At 47.8% G+C, this 23926-nt stretch overlaps 1 protein-coding gene across 1 annotated transcript in view; it reads right to left on the reverse strand.

Annotated features, from left to right (window-relative positions):
- Positions 1–23926, reverse strand: part of KCNH4 (potassium voltage-gated channel subfamily H member 4) — a 305039-nt gene that overhangs the window by 45835 nt on the left and 235278 nt on the right. The window contains exons 11-12 of the mRNA XM_029572244.1: positions 4167–4381; positions 1468–1506 (exon numbers count right to left, since the gene is read on the reverse strand). Coding sequence (XP_029428104.1) covers positions 1468–1506; positions 4167–4381 — 254 coding nt within the window. The remainder of the gene's footprint in view (positions 1–1467; positions 1507–4166; positions 4382–23926) is intronic.

The following is a 23926-nucleotide window of genomic DNA, read 5'->3' on the forward strand; positions in this document are numbered from 1 at the left end:
TTTCCTAAAGAAATAAAAGAGGAGCAAGCTCTTTGGAAATTTAGAAAATTGATAAAAACACACTTATTCTAGAAAGCTTTTATTTAGAGCAATGATTTTGATAATGATCACTTGTATCAGTGGTTATACAGAAGACAGCAATTTGATTTGAAATTTATTAATCCTGTTCTATCTGATGTTTTATGATTTATGTTATCTGGTGTCTTTTATGTTTTATATTTATCAAATTATGAATGTAATATGTAAACCACTTGGAAATGTTGATAAGTGGTATATAAATCTGGTAAATAAATAAATTACTTTAAAGATAGCCAGGTATATTGAGCGGTGCTGTTGTGCTGCTCAATATCCTAGCTAAGGGGGTCATTTTCCTAGCTAAAAAGGGGCGGAGTTTTGGTGGGGGCGGCGGGGTTGGGGCGGACGCTGCGAGGACTTTGCTGGCGGCGATAAGGTAAGCCAAGTTATCACCGCCAGTAGCGCGCCCAATAGCACCACCTTTCACGGTGGCGCTATTGGGTGTGAAAGCCGGCAGCGATCGCACCGCGGTGGGGTGATCGCTGCCGGCTTTCGCAGGCCCTCCCCCCGCTTCGACTCCCGTTATTGCCAAATTCAGGGAGCTCTGCGAAGTTAGAAAATCCAGCCCTAAGTTAGCTGGATAAGGTTACCTGGCTAACTTTCCTAGTCTGATAGCCACTAAAATTGGACCCTTAGTTGACTACATGGAGAAACTGGAACCTGAAATGCCTGATGGGTTCTTTCTGTACACTGTTTCTAATGTTATCACAGAGTAGGATGTTCACTGTCCATAAAGGACACGCCCCCATGGCATTCCTAGCCATGGCTCTTCGGCGGATTACGCAATGGATTTCTGCAAGAAACTCTCTTTTCCCATCCCGCACACATATGCTATAGCATTAGAGCCGCCATACGAGAAAGTCAGCAAAATATTATCGCACCAGTCCTTGATTTTATTGCTTCCTCAAATCGCTTTTTTTTGGATCCGGTCCTCTGCCTCTGACTTTCCTTCCAGTTTATGTATTTCCCCTTTCTTCCCTTCCAAGCTGCCACTCTTCACAGATTCCCCAGAGAGCATGTTGCCTTGTTAAGTCCACCAGAAGAGGAGCCGAGATAGCGCCACATGCAGCACCAACCTCAGCCTCAGAGAGGAAATCAGCTTCCCACGGGAAATAAGCAGCCAAAGCCCTTTCAAAGCCTGCATTATAAACTGAAGCTTGCAGGTGTGGGAACATTCAAGTCAGCGATGGCCTTGGGTCACTGGCTCTGAGGTCTAGGAAATGCTCCCGTGCTTTTTCCAGCTCATCTGATGATATAGACTTTTATGATCTATAAACCAAACAATACACCAAGCCCAGAATCCAGGACTAACCAGAATGCACGAGCACCATGGGAAGCACCTGCCCCCCTATCACCTCAACCTAAAAATAAATCCTGCCAAAAAAAAAATACCTGGGATAATCGCGGGGATCTGGAGAACCTGAGCAAACCCTGCAAAAGAAGGAAAACATTGGTTACTTTCCGGATGTTCCCTGAAGGCAGATCTTTTAAGGTAGGCCATTTCTTGGTGTGGTAATGCGTTCAGCTTCTTTGAAAAAGACCTTTCTCCACAAATCTGCAACCACAGCAGCATGTGTGAATGAAAACTCCTCAGCTGCTCACATTTTTTAACACCATCAGTGTAAAAGAAACCCGACAACAATTCTGAGCGCTACTCTAACACAAGAAGGGCTTCTCCTGTGTCCCTGCAACTGCCTGGACTCTGCTCTCTTCTCACCCTGTATTGTAATACTAGAGAGTTCCCCTATAACATCCTGGGCTCTGCTGCCTTCCCCCCTGTACTGTACTGTTTTAAACGCATAGCACATCTGAACCAAAATTGGCCTTCATGAAAATACCCCAAATATTTTTAGGATAATTTTGTTTAATTTATAAAAAAAACCAAACCCCAAAACCTGGGACCTTTCTAAGGCCTCCAATCTCCTTCTCCCCCACCAAGACAGCTATGGGGCCCGGGCCTACCTGGCTAGGCTGAGACAAGCTCAGCTGGAGCCTCCCTGGGCCTCCCTGAACCCCACACTCTGGACCCTAAAAAAAAACCAGACAAAGCCCATTTGGCCCAGGCCTACCTGGCTGGCTAAACCTGCCCCAATCAGCAACTCCCCAGGTCCCTCCCACTCCTGAAAAAAATTTACCAGAGCCAGTAACCTCCTCAGCCTCCACTTACCCATCTCCTCCTATACTGTAACACTACAGGAGTTCCCTTGTGTCACTGCAGCCTCCTGAGCTCTGCTTCCTTCTCCCCCTGTACTGTAACACTACAGGAGTTCCCTTGTGTCACTGTAGCCTCCTGGGCTCTGCTTCCCTCTCCCCCTGTACTGTAACACTACAGGAGTTCCCTTGTGTCACTGCAGCCTCCTGGGCTCTGCTTCCCTCTCCCCCTGTACTGTAACACTACAGGAGTTCCCTTGTGTCACTGCAGCCTCCTGGGCTCTGCTTCCCTCTCCCCCTGTACTGTAACACTACAGGAGTTCCCTTGTGTCACTGCAGCCTCCTGGGCTCTGCTTCCCTCTCCCCCTGTACTGTAACACTACAGGAGTTCCCTTGTGTCACTGCAGCCTCCTGGGCTCTGCTTCCCTCTCCCCCTGTACTGTAACACTACAGGAGTTCCCTTGTGACACTGCAGCCTCCTGGGCTCTGCTTCCCTCTCCCCCTGTACTGTAACACTACAGGAGTTCCTTTGTGTCACTGCAGCCTCCTGGGCTCTGCTTCCCTCTCCCCCTGTACTGTAACACTACAGGAGTTCCCTTGTGTCACTGTAGCCTCCTGGGCTCTGCTTCCCTCTCCCCCTGTACTGTAACACTACAGGAGTTTCCTTGTGTCACTGTAGCCTCCTGGGCTCTGCTTCCCTCTCCCCCTGTACTGTAACACTACAGGAGTTCCTTTGTGTCACTGCAGCCTCCTGGGCTCTGCTTCCCTCTCCCCCTGTACTGTAACACTACAGGAGTTCCCTTGTGTCACTGAAGCCTCCTGGGCTCTGCTTCCCTCTCCCCCTGTACTGTAACACTACAGGAGTTCCTTTGTGTCACTGCAGCCTCCTGGGCTCTGCTTCCCTCTCCCCCTGTACTGTAACACTACAGGAGTTCCCTTGTGTCACTGCAGCCTCCTGGGCTCTGCTTCCCTCTCCCCCTGTACTGTAGCACTACAGGAGTTCCCTTGTGTCACTGCAGCCTCCTGGGCTCTGCTTCCCTCTCCCCCTGTACTGTAACACTACAGGAGTTCCCTTGTGTCACTGCAGCCTCCTGGGCTCTGCTTCCCTCTCCCCCTGTACTGTAGCACTACAGGAGTTCCCTTGTGTCACTGCAGCCTCCTGGGCTCTGCTTCCCTCTCCCCCTGTACTGTAACACTACAGGAGTTCCCTTGTGTCACTGCAGCCTCCTGGGCTCTGCTTCCCTCTCCCCCTGTACTGTAGCACTACAGGAGTTCCCTTGTGTCACTGCAGCCTCCTGGGCTCTGCTTCCCTCTCCCCCTGTACTGTAACACTACAGGAGTTTCCTTGTGTCACTGTAGCCTCCTGGGCTCTGCGTCCTTCTCCCTCTGTACTGTAACACTGCAGGAGGTCCCTTACTCATCATTCTAGCATCGGTTTGTGAAAAATACTTTTTGTCTGCCTGCATGCAGTACTGCCCACAGTGATAACAATAGCACTGATCCTCTCCTATCCCAGGCCACCATCTACAGCTTTTATCATCCCAAAATGAGCAGGGAGTTCATGGCAAAGACTAAGGTTCTGTTTTAAGTTTTAGTCAAAAGCAGGTCTTAAAAAGAATTGTAACAAGCCTGCAAGCCAGTTTTCACATTATACAGTGTGGCAGCAAAAAAAGTACTGTGAGGCTTCTCTCCTTAAAGGCTAATTTTAGCATTGTGGAAAGGTTTTCCGGTTCCTTGTTTAGAAAGGAACTCTGAAAAGCTGCTTGCAAGCATCTTAACTGGCTCCAACGAAAGGTATCACCTTCAACTTGATTCTGACCTTCTACACATAAAACTGGGTAGGGCAAACTGACCTGCAGGTCTACAGCACTTTTTCATTTTGCTCAATCTTTAAATCCAGCCTATAGAACTTCTAAAATAAATGCATTAAATGTACCCACCTCTGTCTCACTACCCTCCCGAAGATTAAAGGTCAGGTCTCGGTGAATGTCAGCGATGAACTTGCTGGAGTATTCCGGATACAATTCCAGGACATCAAACAGACCCCGTAGGCTGATGTACTGCAGGTCACAGTAGGTCAGGGCCTTCACGTCTGCGTTGGTTTTGATCACCTGATCTTTGTTTGCTAGGTCTGCACCAATCAAGTCCCCTTTTCCTGCAAGCGCAAGACATGACATTGCCCTGATCACCAGCGATCTCTTGTCACTTGAATCACATGGTCTCTGATGCGCCAACCAGCCCTGAGGTAACTGCCGGAGGGCTGGATAGTTCAAAGCAAACCGATGGGTCTGGAGATTCCGAAAAATATTATGTTCAATGTCATACAGTGGTGTTTTTCTTACATTGACACCATGAGTGACATCATGCGATTGCATTTTGGGTGAGTCACCATCACGTAATGACAGCTGTGATGGCATCATGCACCTCAGCCATCATGACCTGGTACTTGTTGCCAAAGCTATGAAGGATGGATCGTTTCATTCATATACTAATAAGAAACTCACCTTCCACACGTGGACACTTGTGGCCTGATACATTAAACAACTTTTACGGTTACACTGGCATGAACAGGCATTTTTGCTGACGTTAAACACCAAATAATTATCAAGGGTTTGTACAGCACTTTTACGTCTAAACAGTTGCCTGGTGCGGGTGCCAAAAAACCCCTATGTGATGGTTTAGTTCAATAAAGAAATGAGTGTGCAAATATGGCGATGTGTGCAGCTAAAGTGTGTGGTTTCCTTTTCATGGAAGAAGGCTATGTTGAAAAAAGTGCAAAAAGCGGAATATAAAAACATCTAAATAAAAAATAAATAAAAAATGTTCTCCCATTCAACTGCCTGCAGTAAATAGTGATGGACTGATACAATTAGGAAAGGGAGGAAGTTATTGCCAGCTGTGGGTTTGGTTTTTATTTTTGCAATGTAGAAGTGTTCTGGATCCTGGAGGAGGAGGAGGAGGAGGAGACGGCAGGGGTAGCCACACAACTGGGCAGCGCTAACCACTGTATTATGTTTACAAGATTATCACTAAATCCAACACTACATTCCCTTCCTTATTTTATTATCAAATTTTCTAATAATCCAAATAGCTACCAAAACATCTGGCCTCCTCACGATCACTGAAGTCCCTGGTCAGACCATGCAGGTTACTTCTTGGAAGTTTGATGCCGCCACATAAGTGCTGTTATGGTCAATAACTGGCTACTCCCAAGATTTGTGGCACCACTAAGTCATGTTTCTGCTATCTCTTCTCTTTAAGTAAGAATCCTTTGTGTTTCTTCCATATATTTTCTTAAATCTGTTACCCTTTTAACTTCCACCATCCTTTCCATGAAAAAATATATCCTGACATTGTTCCTGATTCTACCTCCTTGGACAATCCCTAAAAGATGATCCAGTTTCTTGTTGCTCATTCCATGTGACAAGTGATGGGTCTCCCTGGGTCACCTAGTTAATAACTTTTTATAGACTTTTCTTCCAGAAATTTGTCCAAATCATTTTTAAACCCAGCTATGCTAGTTGCCTTTACCACACCCTCCGGCAATGAATTCCGCAGCTTGCTTGTGCATTCAGTGAAAAAATACTTTCTCCAATTTGTTTTAAATCTACTACTTGTTAGCTTAAAGGAATTTCCCTTGGTCCTGGTGTTATTAAAGTGTAAATACCTGTTCCCTATTTAGTTGTTCTACTCCATGATTTTGTAGCCCTCAAACATATCCACCCTCAATCATCTCTTCTTCATGAAGAGCCCTAAAAATGGCGTGGGCCATCCAGTGCTCCTACCATGTGACAGGGGCCAGCCAATGAAACGGATACCCTGTCACATGGTAAGGGCAAAGGCCATTGGCGCCATTTTTATTAGTGGTAGCCGACGGCCCGAGAGCGGGAGATCGCTCCCGGGACCCCCACTGGACCACCAGGTACCTGTAAAAAGTTTTTTTTTGGGGGGGGGGGGGTCGGGAGGGTGGGGGAAGCTAAGGGATTAGTTTTAAAGGGTCGGGGTGGGTTTTTTGTTTATCGGCTCGGGCGCAGCTGATAAACAAAATTGCGATCGGGCTGGACAAAAAAAAACCACGATGTGAATCGGAACCGGAATCAGAACCGATTCCGGTTCCGATTCACATCTCTAATATTGATGGCCCTATTAGTTATTCCCGCGCGATTCAGTAAATAAAATGTGCAGCCAAGCCACACATTTTACTTTCAGAAATTAGCGCCTACCCAAATGTATGTGTTAATTTCTGCCGGCACCGGGAAAGTGTACAGAAAAGCAGTAAAATCTGCTTTTCTGTACACCCTCCGACTTAATATCATGGCGATATTAAGTCGGAGGTCCCAAAAGTAAAAAATAATTTAAAATAATTAAAAACAAATGTAAATTAGCCTGCGGCTCACGGGTCGAAAACCGGACGCTCAATTTTGCCGGCGTCCGGTTTCCGAACCCGTGGCTGTCAGCGGGTTTGAGAACAGACGCCGGCAAATTGAGCGTTGGCTGTCAAACTCGCTGACAGCCGCCGCTCCTTTCAAAAAAAAAAAAAAAAAAAGAGGCACTAGGGATGTGCTAGTGTCCCTAGCGCCTCTTTTTACCGTGGGCCCTCATTTGAATACTAAATCGTGCGCACAGGAGAGCGACCTGCGCGTTCTCCTGCGACTTTTACTGTATCGGCCTGATTGTGCATCTAAAATTAGGGTTATTTTTCCCTATGTGCATCACTTTGAACTTGTGCACATTACTTTTCATCTGCCATTTAGATGCCCAGTTCTCCAGTCTCACAAGGCCCTTCTGTAGTTCCTCACAATCTTCCTGTGTATTAACTAGCCTGAATATTTTTGTGTCATCTGCAAATCTGAACACTTCACTCATTGTTCCCTCTTGTAGATTATTAATGAATAAGTTAATCATCATTGATCACAGGTCAGATCCCTGGAACATGCCACTATTCTTTTTCTCCACTGGAAATACTGACCATTAAGTACTACCTTTCATTTCCTGTCTTTTAACCAGTAATCAATCCACATTGATACAATGCCTCTTATCCTATGGCTTTTTAGTTTACTCAGGAGTCTCTTAGGAGGGACTTTGTCAAATGCCTGCTGGAAATCCAAATAGATTATATTTATCGGCTCTCCTTTATGCACATACTTGTTTACACAATTGTAACATGGCAAAAACATTCATAACCGGGTAGCCCGGACACCCTCGGTTCTGTTCTGCCCCCACTGATTACAAACAAAGGAATAAAGAGGACATGTGATTGGATGAAATGGTTGCAGCCCTTTATTAAGAGTCCCTAATAGGGGAGCCTAATCTAGGCGCTGAGTCTGGTCAATATGTCTACACAATGCTAATGGGCAGGTGCCAATAACGCTGATTTTCCGCTCAAGCGGAGCTGCAGGATCTTGCTCTCCGCGAGCCCCCTGACAGGCGTGGAGACCACCAGACACAGGATGGCATCACAGCCAGGCCGCCACAAAGCAAGCCGCGCTGGAGCCCCTCTTCACGTATCCAGCCCTCGATCAGTCGAGGCCCCAAACCCGGGGCCCAACATTGATCATCTGTGGCAAATGAGTGGTAGCCCCTAGGCCTCTCTTGTACATACTGGCACCTCCCAGCTTTCTTTTAATGCCTTCTGTATTTACAAATGCTTTCCCGGACTCTGTCGCCTCTGCCGCCACAGGGGCCCGGCATGCGCGGGCATAGAAATACTATAGCCCTGCGCGTGATGGGCTCCCCCCAAACAAACGGCTACGGCTCATGCATCAGACCCTTGAACAGCCTTCAATTAGCTTGGAGGAACAGGTTGTTTCCCAAGTTCAACAAGTGTACGCCGTCCGCAGCATATAAATCTGCATAATGTCCATCCACCCATTTATGTCTCAAATGATGAAGAAGCGAGGTAGCTCAAATCGTTCTTGATCATGCCATCAGAGTGATGCTAACACCCTTACCTAAATAGTTGCCTTCAAGGTATATAATGATCAAGTCAGACGGTGTCGGGCTCACTTTTTCTGGCTGCGGCATGGGCCCAAACTGGTGCCAATGCATGCCTCCTTGACCCAGCGCACCCATGGTCCAAGCGCCGAGGGGTGGCCCTCTTCTGGCTGCCCTGGAGGGGTCCTGAGCAGTCCGCTACGAAACAGGACCCTCCGAAGCCCCTCACGGATTTGTCCAGCCATTTATCCGTCAAGGCCCAATCCCTGGACCTGACCTTAGCACTCATGGCCCATGCACAGAGGGGTTGCCTTAAGGCCACATGCCCCTTGAGCAGGGTGTCGCTACCTGTGAGTCCTATGTGCCCACCTTTACCAGAGGAATCCTGGGGAGTCCACCACACAGCAGGACCCCACAGAGCTCCTCTCAGACATGTCCAGCCATTTATCTGACGTGGCCCTGTCCCCGGGCTTGATGGTAGCCCCCATGGCCCAAGCACAGAGAGGTGGCACCAAGGCCCAAGGCCCAGGCCTGACAGTAGAGCCCACGGCCCAGGGGGTGGCTCCCTGTGACCGCCCGCACCCGAGGGGTCATAGGTGGTACACCATTCAGCAGGACCCTCCCACGCCGAGGGCTTATAGGCAGTACACGCAGCAGGACCCTCCCGCGCCCGCATACCATTCAAGAAGCTGACGTCCTCCCCACCACAAGCCTCGCGGCTATGTGTTCTGCAAAGGCTCAGTAACCTGCTGATCCGAGGACTGCAACGCAAAGGCCACCGGAAGACATAGCTCATGAAGCAACCTGGAAAACATAGCTCACCCTCTCCCATTGCTGCCCTGGATAGAACACTCCATTTCTCGCTTTCAGTGGCAGGTATGAAAGTATTCCTGCCATTTAGTGTGTACTATGTAGCTGACAAAGAGACCCTTTGGAACTTAGTATCGCAATAAAGCATGCCCTCCGGTTCAGATAGGATCACAGCCAAATGGGTACCACCCATGCTCAGCTCCACTTGGGCAGCGAGCAATTCTGCATTACCACCGCACATTCCAGGAACATGCCTCACTCACACCACAACATTCATGCGCAACTGCAAGGAAGACTGCTCGTTCACTGACTGGACCACCATTGCATTTTTGCATGCCCTGGGTTGAGCAACTCCTGTCTGTTGTCCCTTGGTCTGGCACACCAAGCTTCCTTGACATAACACCAAACCACTGGTTCCTGATGCATTTGTGTATACCTGGCTATTATAGATGCTGACCGGTCTAGGGTAGGGCCTTGGACCATGAGCCCATGTCTTCCCTAATTGGCCTGCTGTTGGACTCGCTCTTCCCAACTGCATTAAGGGCCAGAGTTGGAGACATTGCATGCCTCCTTGAAAGAGTCATTTGATGATCCAGCCCAAATTTCCTACGCTTGGTCATTTTCTGGGTGTGTGTGTGATGGGTGAATGGCCGACTATCTGCATTGAAAGACATTGTTGCGTTCGTGCAAGCTCTACGCCCTCGCTCCACCCTCTCTACCTCTGTGGCGACTCCCTCCGGGTCTGATGGATGGCTTGCTGCCGCGGTGTCTCCATGCCATTTCTCCCCGGCGTCCCCGGACCGGCTCAATGCTGCGGATCCGCCATGTTCCTGATGACATAGGGTGCGCGCTCCGAAGTATGTACCAGCAAGGGCGCGTATCTCAGGGGCGCCCCCCTGTATTGACGTCATCCGCTTCCAACATAAAAGGTCTTCACTTACGCTTACGATTTAAGTTAGCAAAGACTACAAATCGAACTCGGTCAAGGATACAAATTCGTCTAAGCTACTCTGCCTCCTTGGATTTACTAGAGGTACCCACTCCTCGGGGGCCTCACTCTCTTTTCTATATTTCAGATTGCAAATAGGAACTGGGACTCGCTCCTCGAAGGCCCATGTTCCTGAATACTCTGAAGATTCTTTACTGCCTGTAAGCTATTGCAGATACAGACATTCATGAGTTACTACCGCTCTCTCAGAGCTTTCCCTGGAACCAGGTACTCACGCCTCGAGGGCCTAACTCCTTCCAGCTACTGAGCCTCTTTAAGAATCTATGTGAGTGTGTCATCTACTACTGGCTATGTATACAGCATAAACCTGTCTACTCAATATCTATAGTCTCTCTACAGCTCAGCAACCCTGGGATCGCAGTTCCAATATCTGAGGGACTTCAGCCCTTCCGGGCACATCAGCTCACTACTGCCACCTCTGGTGGTTTTACTAACCTGTCTAATAAAGAACTGTCTGTGTCTTCTCCATACCCAAGCCTAGCCGGTGGTCCCTCTCAGAATATCCTCCTGGGGGAGCTGTCATCTGCCGTCAGTCCAAGGATTCACCTATTTACATTAGAGTGCTCACTTCTCCCACTTCAGGAGCTGAGCACAACAGACTGCTAACTCTCATCTGCTTGCTCCTCTCATCAGCATAGCAGATCATAACAGATTGCTAGCTCCTCCCCTCTGGAGGAGCAGTTCGTAACGGACATCAATGATTGGAAGGAGCACTTAAATGTTGGCATGTGCCTGACAAGGCGAACCAACATTGTGTCTAATATATTATGCATAAGCACCCAGCCTCTTGACCCATCTGCTGTATAACAGCATGTGGGAGACCAAGGGATAGGCTCCAATGCAGAAGGAGTGAGCGCAGCAACATTTGTTCTGAAACCCTTCTTCCATGAGAGTTCTCTTCAAAACTGCCGAAAACTGGTAACTGCTGAATGGGGATCTATCATAGTGAGGCAAAACAAACCAACCCTCTTCTGGGCGTAGGGTTGGGTCCTTTGCTCTGTCTTAGCCTGGAGCATTACTTAGGTATAAGATGATCTTACATTAAGCCACTTAGCTTTGATGCATTATCTGACAGCACTGAAAACTCACTAACATGCCAGGCTCAAAAGAATAAAACATACCTGGCAATTAATAATATATCACACAATCAATCAAAATATACCATATAGTGACATATAATTCGTTATAAATCTTTATTTTAATTTCCAAAAATCATTTAAAATCTTTTTGAACTTTAAATATACATAGGGAATACATATATAAAACTGACATGCACTACTTTAAAAAACCCCATTCATACTTCCATCCATATCTAAAAAACACATTTTGCAATTTTTTCTTTCGTATTGAAATATCTTTTTCCGTTGTTACCAACAATAACACTCTCTTCTTTTTTCAAAAAACTTCTCAAGAGCAGTTATAATCTTCTCTTATGCCATGAAATTTTTCGTCGTTACCAACGATCACAGTCTCTTCACATATGAGTTCTTATAATCTTTTCATACTCTCAACATGTTTCGCCTTCTTGCAGGCTTCTTCGGGAGAGCATAATTACATTCACTACTGCTCATGTATCCTTCAATATGATCCTCTCAAATATTCCCGTGTATAATTTTCCTCAATTCCCGATTTCCATTGTATCGAAACAACTCCCACAGAATAACTACATTTCCAATTCTCGCATATTTCTTTCTCTCATTTTATCACACCAACATCAGAAAAGACATTCACAGTCCTTCAGCATCTCGCCGCCATGTTTCTCAAGCGGTTAAAGTTTTTTGAAAAAAGAAGAGAGTGTTATTGTTGGTAACAACGGAGAAAGATATTTCAATACGAAAGAAAACATTACAAAATGTGTTTTTTAGATATATATGTGTGGATGGAAGTATGAATGAGGCTTTTTAAAGTAGTGCATGTCAGTTTTATATATGTATTCCCTTTGTATATTTAAAGTTCAAAAGGATTTAAAAAGATTTTTTGATAATATTTTTGGAAATTAAAATAAAGATTTATAACGAATTATATGTCACTATATGGTATATTTAGGCTCAAAAGAATGGCAGCATGAATGCAACCCGTAAGAGCATAGTCTCAAGCTTGCCTATTGCTAACGGGGCAAGACACGCTAAAACCGTAAACGAAGATAATGGGTGCTGAGGCAGGGGAACAGATTTGTATTGTTAGACATGTTAATTTTCCACTGCCAACGATGACATTTTGGGAGCAGAATATCACTTCCCCCTTCTAAATACTAATCCATGCAGCCTGTTTCCCACTTCGCGAAAGCCAGAGCAGTTAGATGTGAATGAACCATGTCCCTGGGCAATCCCTTTAGGTAATCAAAATGTCCTCTAAACCTGGTGACTGGACCAGTGGCTGGCAGGAGAAACGCCTTCACTATGTTGTAGTTGTGAATGCAGGTGCTCCATGTGGATGGGGCCATGTGGGTCAAATGTCTCGCTTCTCCTACTCTAGCCTAGGGAAATGAATGCCAAACTGTACCCTGTAACGCCAAATGCATATGAACACCAACATCTGCGCCAAATTGGGGCCGATGAGGAAGAAGTCGCGCTGAGGAGGGCCGGTGGGTTTTAAATTGCCCACTGGCCACCCCCTCTCATTGGCAGCATCACCCGCTCCCCCAAGCCAATCAGGTGGCCCAGCATCGGGGCGCACCTTGATGACATCGCCGCTCCCAATGCTGGGCCAACCCGGGGGGAGCGACATCATCAGCGCCGCCACGAAAGGAACCCCGCGGCGCTGGCAGCACGATGCCGGCACCATCATGATCGTCATGCGGAGGGGGGCGAGGAAAGGACCACCGCTCCGCCCCAGTGGAGGTCAGGCTATAGCGCATCAGGGCTGCCGCCCACTCGGGCGCAGCGGGTGCCCGGTTATTCGTGGTGTCTGCACATCTGTGCTGGGGCACGCCCTTTTCTTAGGTGTTGCTCCTTTTTTTATGTCAATGGACAACATCTTTGCCAACTTGTCCAGGCAGTGAGAATAACGGATTCTCTGGAAGAGAGGTATGTTGTGGTAAGTGTATCAGGGATCTGATGGGATCTCTGTAGAATCCTCCTCACCGGACCTTGGAGGGACACTCAGTCAGGACTCCAACAATGATGAGGGAGATCAAGGAGGTGACCTCAGAGATAGGACAGACAGGCTGATCCCACACCTTCCCCTTCTGACTCATTAGAAGACTCCCTCCGCGGGGGCAAATCAACCAAGTCAGTAAGTGGAATCATTTCCAATGCCGATAGTTCCTGAGACAAGTTCTGAAGTTCCCAAAGATGCTCTGGGGCTTCATTGTGTGGAAAAAGTTCCTCCATCCAGAACAGGAGAGGGTCCAACTTCCTTTTTCATCTCCTGGGCTTAAGGAAGCTTAGACATTCATCACCAACTCTACAAGCTGGGCTCCAAGGGCTTATAATTTATAATCAAGTTTCATATCGGCCTACAGAATAAATATTGGTCTCAAATATATGTTGAAAAGAGCAGCTGACAACACTGAACCTTGTGGTACGCCAGTTGTTAGAGGAAACCAAGATGAAAAAAATGTCATTTATTGTAACTCGCTGAAATGGATCTTTTAAATATGATTTGAACCAACTGTAAACATTCCCATATATCTCAACCTCTGCTAACCTAGATAACATACGCTCATGATTTAATGTATCAAAGGCGCAGAGTGGCATCTTTGGCCACTCTCAAAACCCCTTCAGAATTTGTTAGTGCTGGCAAGAAGTGTCCTTTCAGTACCTTGACCTGATCGAAACCTGAACTGGAATTGATTGAGCAGCTCATGTTTACTCAAGTGATCCTTTAATTGCTTTAATACCATCCTTTCAATTACACAGGCCGATTCAGTAAAGTCCGCGGGAGAGCGGGCAAACGCCCACTCTCCCGGCGTGCGCACAGGCCACTTTGCCTGTGCGCGCGATACAGTATTCAAATGAGGCCCGGCGGTAGAAACAGTAGGAGCGGCGGCTGTCAGCTGGTTTGACAGCCGACGCTCAATTTTGCCGGCGTCGGTTCTCGAGCCTGCTGACAGCCACGGGCTCGGAAACCGGACGTCGGCAAAATTGAGCTGCCGGCAGCTGTCGGGTTTTTGACCCGACAGCTGCCGGCAGACTTCAAATTTTTTTTTCTTTTTTTTTTTTTTTTTGTAACTTGTTTTTATTGAGTTTTAAAGAACAGAAAACAGAACATACAATGATTCACAGGTATACAGCCTTTACATGAAATCGACCCCAATTACAGAAGACAACAAAATCCCCGGTAAATCCCCCTATTATCCGAGGCTTCTGGCTACTGTGAATTAAAAGAGAGATTTAGAAACAATCAGCAAAACATGAGTTAGGGTAACTCTGAGGACTAGTAAAGGTTCATGAGAAAACCCTCATTCTGGGCTATCCAGCCAGGCCAAACAGACCCCGTTTCCCAGCAGTTCCCCGTGAGGCCTTTGAACTCGTCCTCACCTAACAGAACCACAGAACAACAGAACACCCCGTTAACTGTTCCCGTAAACTTCTCCCCTCCCCCCCTCCCACCTCCCCCCCCTTTTTCCTTCCCTCCCACCCGTGAGAACCTGTGTGAGTACCAAGTGATGTGAGAGTGTGACTGTCCCATACACAAAGACCTTGGGGATTGGGCATGTCATTATGTAGAGCGTTAGGCAGATTGATGAAGAAAGGAAGAAAGAACCCACAGCCCCCCTCTCCCACAAACCCAAACCTGAAGACACTCAGGTGCCCGGCTCCCCCTCAGGTGATTATGGAGGGCCTTAAGTATGTCTCCAGAGGATGCCAAACATTTCCCAAAAGCTTCAGCTGTGTGGCCGAGGTCTCTTGTGCACAGACATGTTCTAATGTGAACAAATTGATCAGAATCTTGAACCACCGTTCGTGTTGTGGGGCTTCTTCCGATATCCAACAGGCTAGGATGGCCTTCTTACCCGTCAGACTCGCTCTACGAACGAACTTTTTCTTTTTTTTTAAACTTTTTTTTACTCTTTGGGACCTCCGACTTAATATCGCCATGAGTCAATCTCAACATCACATGATATGTCTTTGGTAGAAACATGCGGCCTCTGATTCTGCAGTTTACTGCCTTGTAGATAAGTTTACTGCCTTTTTCTTCATTGGAATTGCTATTAATTTTTCTATCTCCAACATAAGACTAACAGGCTTATAGTTTCCAGCCTCCTCTGTATCACTTTTAACATCATAATTTATTTGTTACATGCTTTTCCACCAAAAAAGCTCAACATAAGTAGCATCAAGTTCAGTTTTAGATCAATGTTTGTAAGTTACTCAGTGTAACCTGACCATCCGGGAAACTATAGACCAGTGAGCCCGACTTCAGTGTTGGGAAAAATCGTAGAAATTGTTATAAAGAATAAAATCACAGAGCATTTAACTAGATATGATCTAATGGGACACAGCCAGCAGGGATTTACCCAAGGGAAGTCTTGCCTAACAAATCTGCTTCATTTTTTTGAAGGGGGTGAATAAACATGTGGATAAAGGTGAACTGGTAGATGTAGTGTATTTGGATTTTCAGAAGGCGTTTGACAAAGTCCCCCATGAGAGGCTTCTAAGAAAACTAAAAAGTCATGGGATAGAAGATGTCCTTTTGTGGATTGCAAATTGGTTAAAAGACAGGATTGTTTTCACAGTGAAAAAAGGTAAACAGTGGAGTGCTTCAGGGATCTGTACTGGGACCAGTGCTTTTTAATATATTTATAAATGATCTGGAAAGGGGTACAAAAGTGAGGTGATCAAATTTGCAGATGACAAAATTATTCAGAGTAGTTAAATCACAAGTGGATTGTGATAAATTGCAGGAGGATCCTGTGAGAGTGGAAGATTGAGTGTTCAAATGGCAGATGAAATTTAATGTGGACAAGTGTAAGGTGATACATATAGGGAAAAATAACCCATGCTGTAGTTACACGATGTTAGGTTCTATCTTAGAAGTTATCACCCAGGAAAAAGATCTAGGCATCATAGTGGATAATACATTTAAATCGTCGGCTCAGTGTGCTGTGGCGGTCAAAAATAGCAAACAGAATATTAGGAATTATTAGGAAGGGAATGGCGAATAAAATGATTGATGAGTCATAATGCCACTGTTCGTTTCATGGTGAGGCTGCACATTGAATACTGTGTACAATTCTGGTCATCACATCTCAAAAGAAGATATAGTGCAGAGAAAGGCGACCAAAATGATAAGGGGCATGGAACGGTTCCCCTATGAGGAAAGGCTAAAGAGGTTAGGACTGTTCAGCTTGGAGAAGAGACAGCTGAAGGGGAACATGATAGAGGTCTAGAAAATCATGAAAGGACTTGAAAGGGTAAATGTGAATCGGTTATTTACTTTTTCAGATAATAGGAAGATTAGGGGCACTCCATGAAGTTAGCAAGTAGCACATTTAAAACAAATCAGAAAAAATTCTCTCTCACTCAACACACAAATAAGCTTTGGAATTCATTGCCAGAGGATCTGGTTAAGGCAGTTGGTACAACTGAGTTTAAAAAAAGGTTTGGATAAGTTCCCAGAGGAGAAGTCCATAAACTACCATCAATAAGGAATAGCCACTGCTTACTACCACCTTTAGTACCTTGGGATTGATTTAATGTTTGGGTACTTGCCAGGTACTTGTGACTTGGATTGCTCACTGTTGGAAACAGGATATTGGGCTTGATGGATCCTTGGTCTACCCCAGTATGGCATATCTTATGTTCTTTTGTTATATCCTGTTGGTTACCAGTAAGCCCTGGGAAATACTAGTTAGATTTGGTCAGTGAATGGTGGGGGAGGATCCATTCCTTCCCTTTGAGGTGCCTGGGAATGGCTGTCCCTTTTAAGTTTTAGAGAGTTAGGAGGTAATGAGGAGCTTACCTTTTTTGTGCTTTTCAGGCCCAGTTAGAGGGAACAGGCTAACCCAGCACGGTACGAGACTCATCGGACACCTGGGCCTTTCTTGGATTCAGGGCACGGGGAACCCTGTGTCTGGGACATTCAGGGTTAGGGAAGACCTACCCTCAGAAGTCGTGCCCCGCTGTGAGGAGTAACTCCGATATTATATTTGGTTAAGGGAAAAGGACATTAAGTTGAGACATCCAGGAAGTAGATCTTTTGGCTGCCCCTTTCCTGCATCCAGGGATCCCGAAGAGAGTCAGAGACTGAGGTAAACCTAAGGACATGGAAGACCTGCAAACTGTGAGTAACAGAACTGTAAAGATTCTAGAGGACGCCCATCAGGACCCTTCACGCCCTGGGGAGAGAGAGAAGTTTATCCTCTTTGCGAGGACAGGATTTCTGGCTTTTCATGGAAGGGGTTTTCCTGACCTGCTAAAAGGTTACCCTGCCCATCGGAACCTCCATCTCATCTAATCCAAGAGGGTGATAGGATTCCTTGCCTATTGAAAGATTCTTGCACAGATAGTGATGAAAACTTTAATCAAGAGAAGAGAGACTGTGGTGCTGAAACATATTTATTGTGCCATCAGCAACTATTTCATTCAATAAACTTAAGTTAGGACACTAATCCAGTGCATTCATTTGGCACACAGCACACAGAAAGAGATGTGACCCCATCTCCCAGGGAATACCAAAAGGGTGTCAGCCACCCCTGCACTGGGACCCGAAAGGAACCCTTTCCCCCCCAAGCCAAAGGATCCACACCCTGGGGAAAGGGGCACAGAAAAGAGCTGGTCAGGGTTCCTGCCCCAATGAACTTACAAATACTTTTATGGCCCCACCCATGCAAGACACGCTCACGGGAGTGGGGTTACATCTGATGAAGACAAGTAAGGAAATGTATTGGTATGAACGCAAAGTACAGAACAGAATATGGAGGTAAATAAAAGGTGTGACAGGGTAATAAGCTGGGGAGGCATAAAGAGGTAAAGGTATCAGGAGGGATGACAGGAATCGTGGGTTACCACTTACCACAGACAAAGGGGTAGATTTTCAGAGCCCTGCTCGCCTAAATCCGCCCAAAACCGGGCGGATTTAGGCGAGCAGGGCCCTGCGCGCCGGGAAGCCTATTTTACATAGGCCTCCCGGCGCGCGCAGAGCCCCGGGACTCGCGTAAGTCCCGGGGTTCTCAGAGGGGGGCGTGTCGGGGGCGTGTCGGGGGGCGGGCCCGGTCGTCGCGGCGTTCCGGGGGCGTGTCGGCAGCGTTTTGGGGGCGGGTACGGGGCGTGGCTACGGCCCGGGGGCGTGGCCGCGCCCTCCGTACCCGCCCCCAGGTCGCGGCCCGGCGCGCCGCAGGCCCGCTGGCGCGCGGGGATTTACGTCTCCCTCCGGGAGGCGTAAATCCCCCGACAAAGGTAAGGGGGGGGTGTAGACAGGGCCGGGCGGGTGGGTTAGGTAGGGGAAGGGAGGGGAAGGTGAGGGGAGGGCAAAGGAAAGTTCCCTCCAAGGCCGCTCCGATTTCGGAGCGGCCTTGGAGGGAACGGGGGGAGGCAGCGCGGCTCGGCGCGCGCAGGCTATACAAAATCGATAGCCTTGCGCGCGCCGATCCAGGATTTTAGTGGATACGCGCGGCTCCGCGCGTATCTACTAAAATCCAGCGTACTTTTGCTTGAGTCTGATGCGCAAGCAAAAGTAGGCTGATCGCGCTTCTTTTAAAATCTACCCCAAAGAGTTAGTTCTGGTGGATATCAAAGTAGTCTTTTAGGGGAAATTTTGAAAGCCATGTCCGCACACATAACGTGGGTTTATGCACATAAATGGTTTGTAATAACTTTGCGCGGGGTGTGGGTGTGTGCATAACCCAAATTTGTTCACACTTATCTGCACAGAGGACAGGAGTTCCAGGAGGGCAGAGCTAGGATTTACATGCATAATTTTTATTTTAAAAAGTCTGCACATAAATCAACCCACACAACTCAATCCCACAAAGAGCAGGTGCAACTTTGTGCAGGATAGTTGTGCGTGTTCTTTGGAATAATTTTCGAAGCACATTTATGCACATAAAGTTCACTTGGAAAATTGGCAGAACTTGACTTACAGGAACCCAAGAACTGCCATGCTGAGTCAGACCGACCTCCTTCGTGCCCAGCATCCTGCCTCTGACAGTGGCTGGTCTGGATCACAAGTACCCAGCAGGTCCTAAAAAGTAGATCTATTTCTTCTTACTCACTCCCAGGGATGGCAATGACTTTCCCTAGTCTACTCGTCTGGTAATGTTTTATGGACTTTTCCTCCGGGAACTTGTCCAAACTTCTTTTAAACCCCGCTATGCTCGTCACCTTGACCAAGTTCTCTGGCAGCAGATTCTACAGCTTGACTGTGTACTGAGTTTAAAAAAATATATACTTTTCTACAATTTGTATTAAATCTGCTGATTGTTAGGTTCATGGAGTTGAAAGGGTAAATAACCATCCTTTATTTCCCTCTTCCAGCGCACTCCTGATTTTATAGACTTCTATCATGTCCCCTCTCAGCCGTCTCTCTTCCAAGCTGAAGAGCCCTCATCTGTGCAGCCTCTCTTCATTACATGGATTCTTATAAAATTGGGACAGATGCAAGTCCTTCAATTTACGTTATTCTCGAAAACTGACTACTGTAATGCTTTACTCCTGGGGCTCCCCATCTCAGCTACAAAACCTCTACAAATGCTCCAGAAAGCAGCAGCCAGAATCTTAACCAACACCAACCGACGTGCTCACATCACCCCCATCCTCCGAAACCTACACTGGCTGCCAATAAAATACAGAATTCTACATAAAGCACTCACTATAATCCACAAAACCATCCACAAACAGCTCACACTAGACCTTCAGACCCCTTTCAAACACCACTCTTCGGAAAGACCCATCAGAGAAGCATATAAAGGAACCCTACAAGTCCCACCTACTAAATCCACCCGTCTAACATCCACCAAAGAACGTTCCTTCTCCACAGCAGGCCCAGTCCTTTGGAACAAACTGCCGACTGACCTAAGACTGGAACCCTGTCTTCTTACCTTTCGAAGAAAACTTAAGACGTGGCTTTTCCTCCAAGCCTTCCCCTAATTCAAAAATGTCACTTCAGACTCAGCCCAAGGAATGGGACGTTTACTAATCCCATAACCCGTCATATATTATTTACATGTAATTAAATTCCTTACTGTCTACTTCCTGGCTACTATAGCCCCCAAGTTCTATCCCCTTGTTATATGTAACTTTGCTTCGGCTTTCTTGTTTGGTTACACATGTTAATCCCCAAGTTCCATGTAAACCGGCCTGATATGAATCCCTTTCATGAAGTCCGGTATAGAAATATGTTAAATAAAATAAATAAATAAATAAATAAGTTAATAATTTCTAGCTACATCTGGAGAGGAGCAATGGGTTAGAGGCTGGGGAAAGATTGCAGGGATTATCGCAGTAGAACTGACTGCGGTAGTTTCAGCTGCATAATAGTAATTCTCTTGCATGCTGGCGTGCTCTGGGGGTGGCTCGAGAGGCGACAAGAGGTGCAGGACTACAAGGAACAAGGTGCGGAGAAAGATGAATCTCTCTGCTATTTCTTCATCAGTTGACCGTTCACTAAAGAACGGCCTGAAGTTGAAACTTTGCTGGTTGGCAAGAATACAGGTGGGAGTGAGGCAGATGCAACCCCATTTACGGAAGAGAATGCTTGGGTAGAACTAGCAAAACGGAAAGATTCCCTGCCTCACTGCATGCTCATCTCGCATCCTTCTTCTCTCCCTTCCTCTCCCTATTGATTTTTCCTACTTCTTCCTCCTCTACCTTCCATTTCTCTCCCTTGCTTTCATCATCTTCCTCCCTTCCTCCCTACTTCTTTTTCCTATTGATATTACAAATCATTTTTGCTCCCAAGAGATAGAGGTTTGAGCAGGCAACCATTTAAGTGAACTGCAGCAGAGAAAAAAAAAGGAGCTGCCAGCCCAGGAAACCCAAAATACCCCTTACTGTGAAGGTGCTTAACTGGCCATTGAATAGATGAGTCACAGGTTCAGGTAGAGGATTTGCATGTCACAGCCCCCTGAACCTCTGCTGGTAATTTTGTAGGAAATATTACTAAAAAAAAAAAAAAATCTGAGGATTCAAACTCCTAAATTACAAAAATATGACTGGGAAAGGGGGGACATTCAATCATATACCATGTCTTCCTCTGAGGCAACCTCCTGGGGTTCGGGAAATACTCTGGAGGGCCAGGAGAGTATCGATGGCTTAAATAATGAGACAGGGAACAGATCATGAATCTTTAAAGTGGACGTAGCTTCAGTTGGTAAGTGATAGGGCCCACTTGTCGTAACACTGGGAACAGTCCAATGAAGCGTGGAGCCGATGTGTAGCAAGGGGAGCCAAAGGCATAAGTATCTGGTGCTTAGCCAAATGTTCTCACCCATCTTAAATTTGGGATCTGGTTGTCTTCAGCCATCAGCAGTTTTCTTGGCTTGCTCAGTGGCCTTTTCCATCAGTAGGTTAGTTTGCTCCCATAGGCCATGTAATTCTTGTGCCAAACGTGAGCTATGGGTGATGGGACTGTCACTGACATTGGAAATGGAAGCAGAGGTTGTTTCCCCATAGACAATCTGGAATGAACCATTAACTACGTTAATGTGGTGGTTATAGGAAAATTTGGCCCAGGGCAGAAGAGCTCCCCAGTCATCCTAGAGCTCATTAATGTAGGCGCAAAGAAATGTTTTAAGGGTTCAATTAATATGCTCCATTTGCCAATTGCCTAGCAAGTGCTGAATTTCTTACAGAGACAGCACCAGTACCAGGCAGTAAACTGAGCCTCTCTTGTTGCGGTCTCGGTCGCCACGCTGGCGCCCGAGGCCTTACCTTCCTCCCGCGTCCCGGGGAGCTGCCGAGTTCCGCGGTCTCAGGACCCCGGCCGCTGCTTTCCGCCGCCGTTTGACTCTCCGCGGGCCTGCAGGGCCTCCGGGCGCCATGCGCCGACTCTCACGCTGCCGCTGGCGTGCCCCCACGGCCAGTCCTGCCCCCAGGCGCGCGCGCGCAACTGTCCCCCGCTTTTAAAGGGACCAGCGCGGGAAAACCCGGCTCCTCCCTTCTCTGACGTCAGACGCTGCAGGGCTATTTAAGCCCTGCAGTCCCTTCCCTTCTTTGCCTTGCAACGAGGTTCACTACTTCCTGTAGTTCTCAGTTGCGTTCCTGGATTACCTGTTACCTGCCTGACTCTGCTCGCCTGACTCCGTTTTGCCTGCTGCCTGCCTTGACCTCGGATTGCCTGACTTCGCCTGCCTGCTACCTGCCTAGACTCCGGTTCGTAGTTTCGACCTGCTTGTCTTCAGCCTGCCTTGACCTCGGCCCGTGATCCCGTCTTCTGCTTGCTCGCTGCCTGCCCAGACTCCAGACTGGACTCCACTCCTGGGTTTCTTCGTTCTCACCTAAGTCCCAGCGGTCCGGGTCCCTACGGGCTTCTCCTGGGGGGATCTCGGACTTCCAGGGCGAAGTCTCCTAAGTCCTAGCAACCCGGGCTCTCACAGCTCCTCTGGAGGAGTCTCGGGTTTCCAGGTGAAGACCCTCTTGCCCAGTGGGAGTTCTGCCTACCGACTGTTCCCTCGGTCCGGTCGGCCCAAGGATCCACATCCGGGTTTTCGCCAGCACAACAGTTTGCAAGGCCATGGATCCGGCAGACCTCGCCGGGCTACAGGCCATTCCGGGTTTGGCCCAGCGGTTGGTGCAGCAACAACAAGTCCTGGATTCCCTGGCTGCTACAGTAGAGCGGCTGGCGTCTCGCATGGATACCGAGCCGCCCGCGCCCGTTCCAGTACCGGCACCTGTTCCTGCACCACTGGTAACTCTTCAGACCCCTACGCAGCTCCCAGCGCCCTCTCGCTATGCCGGGGACGCCAAAGCGTGTCGAGGGTTTTTAAATCAATGTTATGTGCGCTTTGCACTACTGCCTAACCAGTTTCCTACTGATGGTACCAAGGTGGCGTACATTTTTGCCCTTCTGGACGGACGGGCCCTGAATTGGGCTTCCCCCATGTGGGAGAACAACGATCCTGCACTGGGGGACTTGAATCGCTTTGTGGAAGAGTTCAAAGCAGCCTTCGATGAGCCAGCACGACAGGCTTCCGCTACCTCAGAGTTACTTCAGCTCCGGCAAGGGTAACGGACTTTGGCAGACTACGCATTGGAGTTTCGCACCCTTGCCCACGAGGTAGGCTGGCAGGATGAGGCTCTCCGGGGTGTGTTCCTGGAGGGCTTAGCCGGTCGTATTAAGGACGAACTAGCAGCTCGGGACCTGCCGGAGACCCTGAGTTCCCTGATTGACTTAGCGGGTCGAATTGATCGGCGTTTGCAGCAGAGGGCGAAAGAGGGGCGCCCCTTCCGACGTCCGACGTCCGTGATTCCCAGGTCCTCGAATTCGAGTTCGAGTTCGGGGTCGCGAGGAACTACCTCTCCACCTGGAACTGCCGCCGACAAGCCCATGCAAGTGGGTCGTTCATCTTTGTCTCCCGAAGAAAGGCAGCGACGCCGGGACTTGAGACTGTGCCTGTACTGTGGAGGAAAGGGCCACTTCCTTGCCCAGTGTAAAGAACGGGCGGAAAACTCCCGCGCCTAGGTGTAAAGGAGGAGTGTCCCCTAGGCTGCCTTAGTCCTGCTCCTCAATGTACTATGCCAGTAACCTTGAATTATCCAGGTGGTTCTTTCCTCACGCAAGCCCTTGTTGACTCAGGAGCTGGAGGCAACTTCATTACTAAAGACTTGGTGCAACAGTTGAATCTCCCTACGCGACCTAGGACTCCTGCCTTGCGGATAACCTCTATTCAGGGTACTCCTTTATTAGGGTGCATCTCCACCGAGACCGTCCCGTTAATTTTGCAGATGGGTTTGTTACACACTGAAGAGATTTCCTTGCTAGTGTTGGAGAGAGCAGTACATCCGGTGGTTCTCGGGTTACCCTGGCTTCAGAAACACTCTCCTGTGATTCGCTGGAAAGATTTTC

This window comes from Rhinatrema bivittatum, chromosome 12 (genome assembly GCF_901001135.1).
Source record: "Rhinatrema bivittatum chromosome 12, aRhiBiv1.1, whole genome shotgun sequence".
Taxonomy (NCBI): domain Eukaryota; kingdom Metazoa; phylum Chordata; class Amphibia; order Gymnophiona; family Rhinatrematidae; genus Rhinatrema; species Rhinatrema bivittatum.